At 37.3% G+C, this 12,279-nt stretch overlaps 1 protein-coding gene across 4 annotated transcripts; it reads left to right on the forward strand.

The window, feature by feature from the left end:
- The first annotated feature begins 2,256 nt into the window (after positions 1-2,256).
- On the forward strand, positions 2,257-11,851 carry LOC112093105. 4 transcript variants are annotated; one of them, XM_024170920.1, is made up of 11 exons: positions 2,257-2,614; positions 3,311-3,466; positions 3,559-3,741; positions 3,860-3,959; positions 4,069-4,099; positions 6,134-6,176; positions 6,255-6,407; positions 7,298-9,461; positions 9,623-11,027; positions 11,108-11,191; positions 11,337-11,851. In XM_024170920.1, exons 2-11 carry the CDS (start codon positions 3,408-3,410, stop codon positions 11,417-11,419), a joined length of 4,305 nt encoding a protein of 1,434 aa, XP_024026688.1. In that variant the 5' UTR covers positions 2,257-2,614; positions 3,311-3,407; the 3' UTR covers positions 11,420-11,851. The 4 variants fall into 4 exon arrangements, with proteins under 4 accessions (XP_024026688.1, XP_024026689.1, XP_024026690.1 ...); XM_024170921.1 differs by having other exon boundaries at positions 11,355-11,851; XM_024170922.1 differs by having other exon boundaries at positions 9,623-11,005; positions 11,355-11,436.
- Positions 11,852-12,279: the final 428 nt, after the last annotated feature.

Raw genomic sequence — 12,279 nt, forward strand, 5'->3', positions numbered from 1 at the left:
AAAAACAAAAGTTTATTATGGGAAAGAAATAAGTAAAAGCAATATGTAGTGATAACGACATTTACACATACTAACCCCAGAAAAGACGTTTATGCATATCATCTAGGATCAAGTAATATGCAGTGTGGTAGTTTTTTTTTTTTTTTTTTTTTTTTTTTTTTTTTTTTTTTTTTTGGTAAATTTATTTTTTAGCAGTGAACATTATTTCTGAGCCATGATGTGATAATAAGTTACGATTATCGCTAGTTAGTTCTGTTTACTGGGGGAAAAACAAAAAGACATTGCATATTAAAGGTTTATATGATGAAATAAAAAGGCCAAAAAAAGAGTGGAATAGGGAAAAAAATGTCTCATTATAGTTAAAAGTTGTTTTTATTAATTTAAATTTGTATGGAGGCAAGTTGGGGAAGAAGGTATTGTCAGTGTGATAATATTAATTTAAAGTTAAATTTTTATTAATTTAAATGTTGCCCAGTGATAATATAGCACGACAAGAAAGGTATTGTCAGTGTATAATTAAAACGGGTTTTTATGTATTTTGAGAAGTAAAAAATGAAAACGAAACGACGTTTATTTAATAAATATTTTAAAAATTAAAATAAAAACAGTGAGAATAATTTTTGTGAAAAAATTAAAAAATAATTAAAAGTTGTTTTTAATTTTTAGTACTTATTAATAATATTATAATATATTAATTAATAAACACGATTTTACTTTTTTATTATATTCAAAATAATCTCTTAAAAAATTAACTAGAGCCCGTTTGGTTCATGGATTAGAACCATGAGAGTAGAATCATTTTCGATTTACGTGTATTTTTTATGAGAAAAAATACTGTAGCGAACCATGAACCATAATTTGAATCAGAGAACGAATCTTTCAACCAAACGGGCTCTAAATGTAATTTCAAAATCGATCTCAGAATAATTCTCAAAATAATCTCTTTTTTATTTTTTATTAAAAATAAAATTATTTTAAAACCTGAACACACCCTGAATCAGAGAACGAATCTTTCAACCAAACGGGCTCTAAATGTAATTTCAAAATCGATCTCAAAATAATTCTCAAAATAATCTCATTTTTATTTTTTATTAAAAATAAAATTATTTTAAAACCTGAACACACCCATTATATATTTATTTAGTGAGTTTTCTTTAAAGGGTGATATGGGAAAGTAAATTTCACCGTCACTTTCAAACTTGTACTAATTTTGAAGGAACCGTTAAATTTAGAATCCGCCTTGATAGGTTACTCAACAGGAGCGGATATGTGAATAGTTGACCACGAAATCTTTCGTTAAGCGTGTAATTACAATAATGTCCCCATTTCATTGAATAGTGGACCATCATAACGTCCTACCTGTCGCCTGTGAATTCAGTCCTTGGACGATCATGCCCTTTCTAGAAGACATTTCAAAATGCCAACTATGTAGGCCTACTCACCGAAGAAAGTGACGATTGTATTTCTTTTTATTCTAGTGAAATTTTAAACGCAAAGTTAGAGTTAAGAATTTAGGACTCGATAATTTATTGATTCGAGTTTTTAATTTAAGTTGATATATAATTTTATGTGAGAGTTTTTTATTATAATTAAAAAGTTAAATGTGACTGTTTTTTAAAATTTTTTACTATAATAAAACTCGAATCGGTAAAATAAATGAGACCTTAATTTTCATATATAGCATAAATATTTAGGTTTCTAGCAGAAACAACCAAAATTTTCGACTCTTGCAGTTAGTTTGAAATCTTTTTTTCTTTAAAAGAATAAAAGTACATATTTCCTATCATATTATCATATTTTTAACGAATACTGTCATTTTAAAAAAAAAAAGAGTAATTTATCGTTAAGAAACTAAGAAACAGATGTGTGGAACTACACATATGTACAAATTTTTGATCTACTCTTTCTCCATGATATTCGAACTATTTAATCAAAAATTTATTGTCGGATAAAGTACCAAATTTTTTTACTATTTAGTATTTAACCCAATTTAAAAAGGGAAAAAAACTTGAATCGGAGGATGTCATAATTATCTCGTAGAAATAAAATGGACAATATGATAATTTGACGTCAACAGAGTGAAGCCCATTTTAGTAAAATCAACAAGGCCATTAAAGAGTCGTTTGTCTTTCAATTATCGTTTAAAGAAATTACAAAAACAAATTACAGACAAAATTTGTCTGAAGCCCAACAACACACAAAAAAAGCACACTCTCTTTCCTCTTCTTCCCTCCTCACTGTATTTTTTTTGGGACAGAGAGTGTAGAGAGAGAAAGCAAAGAAAAAGAGAAAATAAAAAAGAAAAGAAAAGTAACATACATTTGTGAAATGATTAAAGCAAAAACTATCTTGTCATTGTTGCTTGGTTTCTTAAGGCCTAATAGAGCAATATTTCGAAATTAACTTGCAAAAAAAAAAAAAAAATCCCAATAGGAAGAGCAAGGTTAATCGCAGAGACCCAGAAGGAGAAAAAGGGATATTTTTATATATATACAAGAGAGAGAAAGAGATATATATAGAGAGAGAAAGTGAGAGCGAAATGCTGGTACACATTTGAAACGCGAATCGGATAATCCGATTAAGCAATCGAAGATCTCGGAGATTTAGCTCTCAGGTACGTTGCTGATTTCGAGGATCGGTTTCACATTTGTCTCCAATTTGGGTGTGATTTGTTGGGTGTTTTTTTTTTTTTTTAAATATTTCTTGCACGCAAGCAACTTTCTTACTTGCGTGCATGTAAATGCGTGTTCGCTTTGGTATTTGCAGTTCTCTATCTGGGTTTGTTCGGATATGGATTGACATGAATTTGGTTTTATGGGTTTAAAGTGCATTTGTCTATTTTGGGTTTTGATTTGGCATTTGGGTTCTGATTATCTTGAATCAGATCTGGAACATATCTGATTTATATACCTTAATCATAAGTTTCTATTTTGGGATAAGTGCTTCAATTTCGGTGCATTTTTTCACTGAGAAGGGTTTTAGGATTGAGATCTAGTGGCTTATTGTTGGTGAGCATTTTGGTCCTAAATTAGTAGGTTTCAGCTACTTGGGCATCCACATTTCTTAAATTTATGATTAAACATTTACCAAATAGTTTCGTTGTTGGAAATGCGGATTACTCTACTGTGGCTTTCGTCACTAGTTCCGGATATTTAACATTTCGCTTCTTCTCTTTGAGTTCCCAAATTTGTGTGTATGTTGTGATTTATGTAGTTTTGTATAACTTGCGAAAAAGATAAAATGATTTTTGAGGCCCTTTTAATCTCGTTTTTCTTAACGTCCGGACTCTGCATTTGGCTTGATTAATCAGTATTGCAAGGATCTGGGGGCGTCCGAAATTACAATTGGGTAATGAAGAGCGCATATAAGATATAGAACTGCAGTTAAAAGTGAAGGGAAACGAGAAAATGAAATCGGATACGCTTCTTGATTATGCTGTATTCCAGTTGTCACCAAAGCGATCGCGGTGAGAGCAATGTCCTAGGTCTTTTGAGCTCTTATGTCATTCTGATGATGCCGTTTATTGGCGTTGTCATATAATCTTTTCCTTTCTTGCAGATGTGAATTGTTGGTCTCTAGTGGTGGATACACCGAGAAACTTGCATCTGGATCAGTTAAGCCCTTTCTGACTCATTTAAAGGTTGCGGAAGAGCAGGTTGCGCTCGCTGTTCAGTCAATTAAACTCGAAAGTGAGAAGTCTAAAAATGCCGAGACTTGGTTCACAAAAGGAACACTTGAAAGGTTTTAAGAATTTCAAATTTAAACGCGATTCCTCACTTCAATTATTTGTTTCCTTTAATGTGGTACTTTTCTGATTTCCATTTTTGTTAATGACTTGTTTTGCCCCTTACTTTTCCAGATTTGTGCGCTTTGTTAGTACACCAGAGGTCTTGGAACTGGTGAATACATTTGATGCAGAATTGTCTCAATTGGAAGCAGCTCGGAAAATATATTCTCAGGTGATTGTTGTCAGTTGGTCAAGTTCAGAACTTTATAATAACTGGATATGCGTTGTTTTGTTTTTCGCGCCTTTTCTTTTAGGGCTGAACCTAAACTTATTTGTATCAGGGAATGGGCGAAAAACCGCCTGGAGCATTGGGTAAGTTTTGTATCTTTCATTCAAATTTAACTAGTTGATTTCATCACTTGACTTTAGATTAGTATGAAAAAAAACACATTTCAATATGACTTTTATGTTGTAAAATGCATAAGTGTAGCCTTTTCCAGAGATGACCTGCTGAATATATGAGAGAAATAAAGGAGTACGAGACTTTATATTTAGCAATAATTGGACTTGAGGCAAAGCCAGATAAGGTTTTTATTTATTTATTTTTTGGGATGCTCGTAAGCATCAAATGTAATCGTCATGAAATATCTTTATGCTTGAACGCATGAGAAAGGTAAGGGGAAGCCATACTTTCTTCTTCTTTGAAGAATTGGAGGGGCACGATTTTTTGGTGGACACAAGTTTGTCTATTAGCCATTAGTATTTTTCTTACCAGGTGACGTGACTGAGGAGTGAAATGCTATTGCGATGGGTTTCAAAGTTGGTGAGTAGTTTGGAGCTGGTAATATCCCTGGTGAAATTTGTGACAAGTGGCTTTTTATGGGACTTTGGATTTGTTTCCTACCAGGTGACGTGACTGAGGAGTGAAAGGCTATTGCGATGGGTTTCGGAATTGGTGAAAGGAGTTTGGAGCTGGTAAGGTCCCTGGTGAAATTTGTGACAAGTGGCTTTTTATGGGTCCCTGGTGAAATTTGTGACAAGTGGCTTTTTATGGAACTTTGGATTTGTTTCCTTCTTGAAGATTGGGGTGGTCACAAGAAGCAAAGTAGATTCATTGGATTTTTGCCGACCTGTGAGGAATGTGAGTTTGCGGTCAAACACAACAACTTTTTGGTGTGCGTGCATTGGTGCACAAGGACAGAGGTCCAACATTTAGGGTTCATGACCCGGTCCATGAGTCTCTTTTTTAACCAGCATGTCACGCTAGCAAGCAGTGGATGTAACTGATGTTGGAAAATTACATTTCACAGTCGTGGTCCTCATGGATCAATAACAGGGGCATCCATGTTGGTCGTTTGGTTTGAAACTTGTTGCTGGGTGGCTTATGAGGTGGTTATTAAGGTTGTTGAGAGATGTTAATATCGGATTCTTGATTACATGATATGCGTAGAAATTTGGCAACTTTATGCAGAAAAACTCCATTTGAGATGTAACATTAGTGTCGGATTTTAAGTTGAATGAGCATATAACATTAGGCATTTTTCTCAAATTTCTTGATCATGCTTCTCTTCGCTGCTTCCCAATTATATTAATATGGTGATTCTGGTGTGGCTGGTCTTGGCTTTTCTATTTTAGGAATCTTTAGTGGTAGTTTCTACTTTCTGTGTTAACTTGACGAATTGTTGGTTTCTGTTTGTTTGGAGACTAATGTTAAAGCGTTTGGATGGCCCATAAAGATTTAACCAGGTGTTGGGTGTAGTTACGGCCTGCTTCTGTCTGATAAATCATTTTCTTGCTATATAGGTTGCTTGGAAAACTGAAATTAGATACTCTATTACTGCCAACGATGAAACCTATGAGAATTATTTACACTTTTTATTCGATGATATCTGCTAGAGATGTTATTCCTAATATCTTTGTAGAATGTACTGTCGCTAAATTCTTTGCTCAGACATTCAATATTCTCATAATCAGCTCTATTGATTAGAACAATTCAAAAGTCTTATCTTAGCATATTTATTGGATGATGGCTACTAATTTTTAAGTTCTCAGTAAAACACTTTTTTTGAGATATTTAAAAGGCCTTGCAAACTTGTCCTGAACAATGATAACAAAGAAAAGACATTTTGATATTTTATTTCATTTTTGTTAAGACAGTATGTTATTCTAATTTTCAGAGTCCGCTGCATTGAAAATGTTAATCTTACTTGGCATCTGGTCCTGCTGACTTGTTAATAAAGAAAATGTTAGTACATTAGTCTCGTTTCTCTGAAAATCTTTGAAGCTTTACAATGGTTTGACTATTGTGCCCATTCTAAGTTGGAACTTGGATTTTTTTTTTATTTAAAATTATTGATGCTTGATTTTGTTAGAACAATAACGAGATTTTTATATGCTTTACCTCAGGGGGGAACGGAGCTGGAATCACAGCAGCAGCAGATGCGACAAAGTAATATTTTTTCTTAACTTAGACTATTCTTTACTTATATTCTTCACTCTAAAATAATCTAATTTATCATTCGCACAGAAAGGAGCTTTTGAGAGCTATTGATGTACGGCTTACTGCAGTTAGGCAGGACTTAACCACAGCTTATGCTCGTGCATCTGCTGCTGGCTTCAATCCCGATACCATCTCTGATCTCCAAGTCTTCGCGGACCGATTTGGCGCCCATCGCTTGAAGTAAGAGCTCTGTGGAATCCCACTTCACGTAAATCTTATTTTAGGCCCCTACCCGCATTTCTCCTCTCTGTTTTCCTTAGTTTTACACATTCATATGCATATCTATTATCTACATTTCTTCGCACGTGGCTGATGGCATGTGTTCTGTACCACGTAAGCCTGCATGGTTGTGTATGATTCCCATTTTTTGGTACTACTACTACTACTACTACTACTACTAGGGAAGGAATGGTTGGTCTAATTGAATAGAAATGGCTAGGAACCCTTTCTACTAATCTCTTATTGAGAACCGTTGATCTGTTTTAGATTGATGTTATAGTAGCTCAGCGATTTAACCCAGGCTCCACAACGTCTACACATTAGCTACTGGGCTAAACTAAGATTGAGACATGTTGCCAGCCTACTGACGTATTACCTTCTTGATAGCTTGTGATTTTATCAATGCAAAAATTTGATAAATTATTAATCTTGCCGTATATTATTCCGAAGTTGGGCTTGATTTATCCTCGTTAAGGTGGAGCCCGAGGGAGTATTAACAAATTCTTGATTTGAGAATACGTCATCCCTTCATTTGGGTTATGGCGTCCCCCAGAAATTGTTGAGAAAACCCAAGTCTTTTAAAGGAAATAATTGGTTTAAAATTGGAAAAAAAGGAAAAAAAGTTAACAATTACCTGTCAAAAATCAAAATACTGCAGTGCGGCAGTTGAACAGGCCCTTTCACTGTGGTTCTCGCCAAAATACTTTTCAACTTCTTTTTTTTTTTTTTTAAATTTTATTTTTAAAAACGAAAGAGGGCCGAAATGCTTTCAACTAGAAATTTGGTTGTTCATTTCTTTGATGTTATCTTTGTTATTAATTTTATTTATTTGTTTTTGACTATTTGTGCAGCGAAGTTTGCGCCAAATTTACATCACTTTGTCAAAGAAGACCGGACCTGATCAACCAATGGAAGCCAAGTGTCGATGATGGTGCTGTGAGATCATCTTATGGATCTGACATGTCCATCGATGACCCCACAGAGGACCCTTCTGGACCCCACCACAGGCCCCAAAACAAGCGTGAGCAACAGCCTGAACAATCAAGACTCTCCACTTGTCAGCAGCCCAACTCCCTCATCCCCACCTCCTTTCCTACACTTCGAAACGTGAACGGAAAAAACGATGCTGAGGAAGAGTCCCCCAACGAGGCATCAGAGAAGGAGAAGAAGGAGGAGTCTCAGACTGAGTCCCGTTCTTCTTCAACTCTGGCGGGTCCACCCGCCAGGCGACTGAGTGTCCAGGACCGCATCAACCTTTTCGAGAATAAGCAGAAGGAGCAATCTAGCGCGGGCAGTGGTGGCAAACCCGTTGTTGGAAAGTCTGTGGAGCTCAGGAGGCTCTCCTCGGACGTGTCATCGGCAGCTGTCGGGGTCGAGAAGGCTGTTCTGCGAAGATGGAGCGGCGTGAGCGACATGAGCATTGATTTGAGCGCTGAGAAGGATACAGAGAGCCCCTTGTGTACGCCCTCTTCTGTTTCCTCTGTTTCTCATGCCAAGTCTAATAACGTAACAGGGGGTGGCTCTGAGGGTAAGGATCATAAGGGATTAAATGATTCAAACTTTTCATCAAAAGCTGAGACGAGGAGTGGTTCTCTACGGGTCGCTGGTGACAGCTTGAAAGACCAAGCTGAGGGGAAGACCCAAGTTGTGATTTCTTCTAGCAAAGACGAGGAGTCAGCATCAAAGTTGCGGGACAATTGGAAGGAGCAGGCTGCTTCACAGACCCAATTTAAGTTTTCCACTTCAAGAACAGCAGAACAGGTTAGCCCAAATGATCAAAAGGTTTCTCAAGAGGAGAAAAACTCTTTGAACAGCGAAGACAGAAGGGGTTGGTTTAAAGATCAGGCAAGTTCTGCAATGCAATCAAGAGGTTCAGAAGCTAAATCTCAAGTGACGAAAACCGGAAATTTTGCAAGCAAGGCTGGGGATGTTTCATCAGACGGTGGATTTGCATATAAAGTGGAGGATCATGAACAGGTTGATCAGCCAGTAAGTCAGTCACGTTCTAGGACTTTCCAGAGTCATTCCCGATCTTCATCAGGGCAGTTTGAATTTGGTGGGGGATTTAAACTGAAGGAAGCCTCCTCTGCTCAGCCCAAATGGGTTGATGATCAGCTGCCTCCTCATCCTCAATGGAAGTCCTTTACGGAAGGACTTGTCGGGGGTGACGTTGACTTAGCATCATCAGGTAAGCAACAAGCAAGAGCAGAAGATTCCGGATTCCAGAAAATGAAATTCCAGAAACCTGGTTCTTCCAGTCGGGAGCAGATTAAGAATTCACAGGTCAGGAGGGATGAAAGCAATGTGGCAAACCAAGATAGCAAGCTCGATTTTAATGTTAAAAAGGTTTCAGCAAATCAAGAGAGCTTAGCTACAATGTCAAAGCCGCCGGTTGAGCAGGTTCAGAGAACAAGGCAAACAAAGGGAAACCAGGAGCTCAATGATGAGCTCAAGATGAAGGCAAATGAGCTTGAAAAGCTTTTTGCGGAGCATAAGCTTCGGGTTCCGGGAGATCAGTCTAGTTCGGCTCGGAGAAATAAACTGGCAGACATGCAGATCGAATCAGGAGCAAGTACACAGTACAAAAAACCAGCACCGGAGGAGATTGTTCCTTCACAATTACCTGAAAAAAGCATGGTGATTGAATCATTCAGTGGGTATAGTAATACGACAGACTTCAGTACTCCTCCGCCGAAAAAGATAGCAGGTAACCAGGCTTCTGCTGATCTGAGGCAGAATTTCTCGGAGCTTGGTTTTTCAGATGATTCCAGGGGAAAATTTTATGAGAGATACATGCAGAAAAGGGATTCTAAACTAAGGGAAGAATGGGGTTCTAAAAGGGCAGAGAAGGAAGCCAAGTTAAAGGCAATGCAGGAAAGCCTCGAGCGAAGTAGAGCTGAGTTGAAGGCCAAGTTTTCAGGGTTAGCAGACAGACAGGATTCGGCATCTAACGCTCATTGGCGTGCAGAGAAACTCAGATCTTTTAATTTGCGTTCTAGTATAAAGAGGCAGCAGGTATTCCTAATTCCATTTGAGGAAAGTTGAGCCAAAAAACTGATGGCCAATAGAATTTCCACTCCCTCTCTCCTTCTAGTCTTTGGAATTGTTAAGAGATATATATAAATCCCTAATTACTAGTTGAATCTAACAATGTGAAGTTTTCCTCTGGATTACAGTCAATTGATTCAATTGCAAGCGAAGAGGATGAAGATCTTTCTGAATTTCCGGGACAGAAGTTCTATGGACAGGATAGATTTCTTAGTGAGGCATCTTCGGGAGATGGATCTGCCCGACCGACTCAAAACAAGAAACTTTTGCCCAACAGAAATTTGTCTTCATCCACCCCTCGAACCACAGGGGTGCCAGCTCCAAGGTCATCATACAAACTCTTGAACTCCAGTTCAGGGAAGCGAAGAACACAATCAGAAAATCCTCTGACACAGTCAGTTCCAAACTTCTCTGATTTCAGAAAAGAAAACACAAAGCCCATGTCTGGAGTCAGCAAAACAGCATCGCGCTCACAGGTACGAAGCTATGCCCGCAGCAAGAGTAGCAATGAAGATACACCAAACGTCAAGGAAGAGAAGCCACGACGGTCTCATTCCTTGAGGAAAAACTCGGCTAACCCTGTTGAGTTGACGGATTTGTCTACTTTGAAATCCGAAGGCATTATTTTGGCACCACTGAAATATGATACAGAACAAACCGATCATAGTCTATATGAAAAGTTCCCTAAAAGCATGGAGACAAAGTCTTTCCTCAGGAAGGGTAATGGCATAGGTCCGGGTTCTGGAGCTAGTATTGCCAAGTTGAAAGCTTCTGTGGCATTAGAGACTTTGCAAAATGAAGAATTTGATGAATCGGGCTTTGAGGAAGATGATTTTGTGGATATGTGTAAAGAGGAAGAAGAAGAGGAAGAACTAGAAACCATGGCAGTTGAAGATTGTGCTAACATGGATAATGGAAAATCAAGGCCCAGTAACGAGTCTGATAAATCTGGTAACTCTGGGTCTGACAATGGCGATTCCAGAAGATTCCTTTCTCAAGTAGATCCCGCTTCTGTTGCTGAATTACCCGCAGCCATGCCTTCATCATTTCATGCCATAGAGGCTCTCCAAGACTCACTGGGAGAAAGCCCTGTGTTGTGGAATTCTCGCAATCATCATCCGTTTTCTTATCCACATGAAACCTCAGATATCGATGCTTCTGTGGACTCTCCAATCGGGAGCCCTGCTTCTTGGAATTCGCATGGTCTTGCCCAAACAGAGGCAGATGCAGCTAGAATGAGGAAGAAATGGGGAAGCGCACAGAAGCCTGTTCTTGCTTCTAATTCATCCCATAATCAGTCCCGCAAGGACATGACTAAAGGATTTAAACGTTTATTAAAGTTTGGAAGAAAGAATCGTGGGACGGAGAGTTTGGTTGACTGGATCTCTGCTACAACTTCTGAAGGAGACGATGATACAGAAGACGGGCGAGATACTGCCAATCGCTCATCAGAAGACTTAAGGAAATCGAGAATGGCATTCTTTCAGGGGCCATCTGATGACAGCTTCAACGTAAGCGAGTTTAATGAACATGGTAATCTATATTTTCCCAGTACTTTGATAATTTCATTTCACCAGCTCCTCAACTAACTAAATGACCATCTTTTATTACAGTTCAATCGTTGCAAAGCTCTATCCCATCACCTCCAGTAAATTTTAGACTAAGGGATGATCATATGTCGGGAAGCTCATTAAAAGGTAACTCTGTAATTTGCCTTGTGTCATTTTATTTTGGAAGTTACAAAAAAAAAAAAAAAAAAAAACTCTACGATAGAGGAATTCTCAGATACTAGTCCTGCTTTTACATTGTTGCAAATGTGTAAATGCTCGATCTAATTTTCAGCTCAATCAAACGTTTCAGCTCCACGGTCATTCTTTTCGCTCTCCTCATTCAGAAGCAAGGGAGGTGACTCAAAGCTCAGATAATTACCATAAAAAAGTAGCAAGTGCTTGGGATCATCTTCAACGTCGGATGTAAAGGATGATATATGTATCAAACGCATGAGGTAGGCATGACACGGGCCATCGGTACAAGATCTTCGATGGGATTAATGTATATCTTGTTGGATTCACGATGCCTTCCTTACCATTTAGTTAGTCATATCTAATAGTTGGTGTTGAAATATGGTGTATATTTTTCTCAACAATGAGTCGCTTATTGGCGTAATGTAATTGTGATTTTTGGTAGTTCAGAGGCATTCTTTTCTTCTTCCCTCTAGTCCTGTGTGGTGTATATCCGACTCTTATTATTTAAAATTAGCATTGTTGACACTTTAAGAATGAGTGATGTTCTTGTCAGGAATAACAGATTGTAAAATTTGAACTACCCTTTTATCTCATCATTTTGTCTTTCTATTGCATGATTGCTATTTCGATAGCAGAGATTTTGCTTCGTTTCCACTTGGCCCCAAACTAGTTTCCATGTAAAAGTTAAAAGGATTATTACCACTGATGCCCTCTGAACTTCAAGGTCATTTTTAGTTTGCTCTCTCAATAATTTTCATTTTACCTTTTGAATTTTAAATTGTTTCGATTTAATCTTTGTATTACAATTTTTGTGAAAAACATATAGAAAAAAGAGAATAACGCAATCATGTGGTCTTTTTGTTTGGATTTTTGTTGAAAAGAAATTGATAAAAATTATATGACTACATTTAACTCTTTTTTTTTTTCATCTGATCTTAATAAAAATTACAAGAACAAGGGTTAAGTGAGAACAATTTAAAATTTAAGGGGTAAAATGAGAGTTTTTAAAGTTTAGGGAATAAACTGAGAATAATCTTTAA

This window comes from Morus notabilis, unplaced genomic scaffold (genome assembly GCF_000414095.1).
Source record: "Morus notabilis unplaced genomic scaffold, ASM41409v2 Scaffold774, whole genome shotgun sequence".
Lineage (NCBI taxonomy): Eukaryota > Viridiplantae > Streptophyta > Magnoliopsida > Rosales > Moraceae > Morus > Morus notabilis.

What these genes read in the sequence shown, in the direction of transcription:
- LOC112093105 (XM_024170920.1), top strand. Translation starts at nt 3,408, where the DNA reads ATGAAATCGGATACGCTTCTTGATTATGCTGTATTCCAGTTGTCACCA. An exon ending in ACAAAAGGAACACTTGAAAG is followed by an intron (nt 3,742 to 3,859) that starts GTTTTAAGAATT and finishes TTACTTTTCCAG; the next exon opens with ATTTGTGCGCTTTGTTAGTA. An exon ending in AAGCGAGTTTAATGAACATG is followed by an intron (nt 11,028 to 11,107) that starts GTAATCTATATT and finishes CTTTTATTACAG; the next exon opens with TTCAATCGTTGCAAAGCTCT.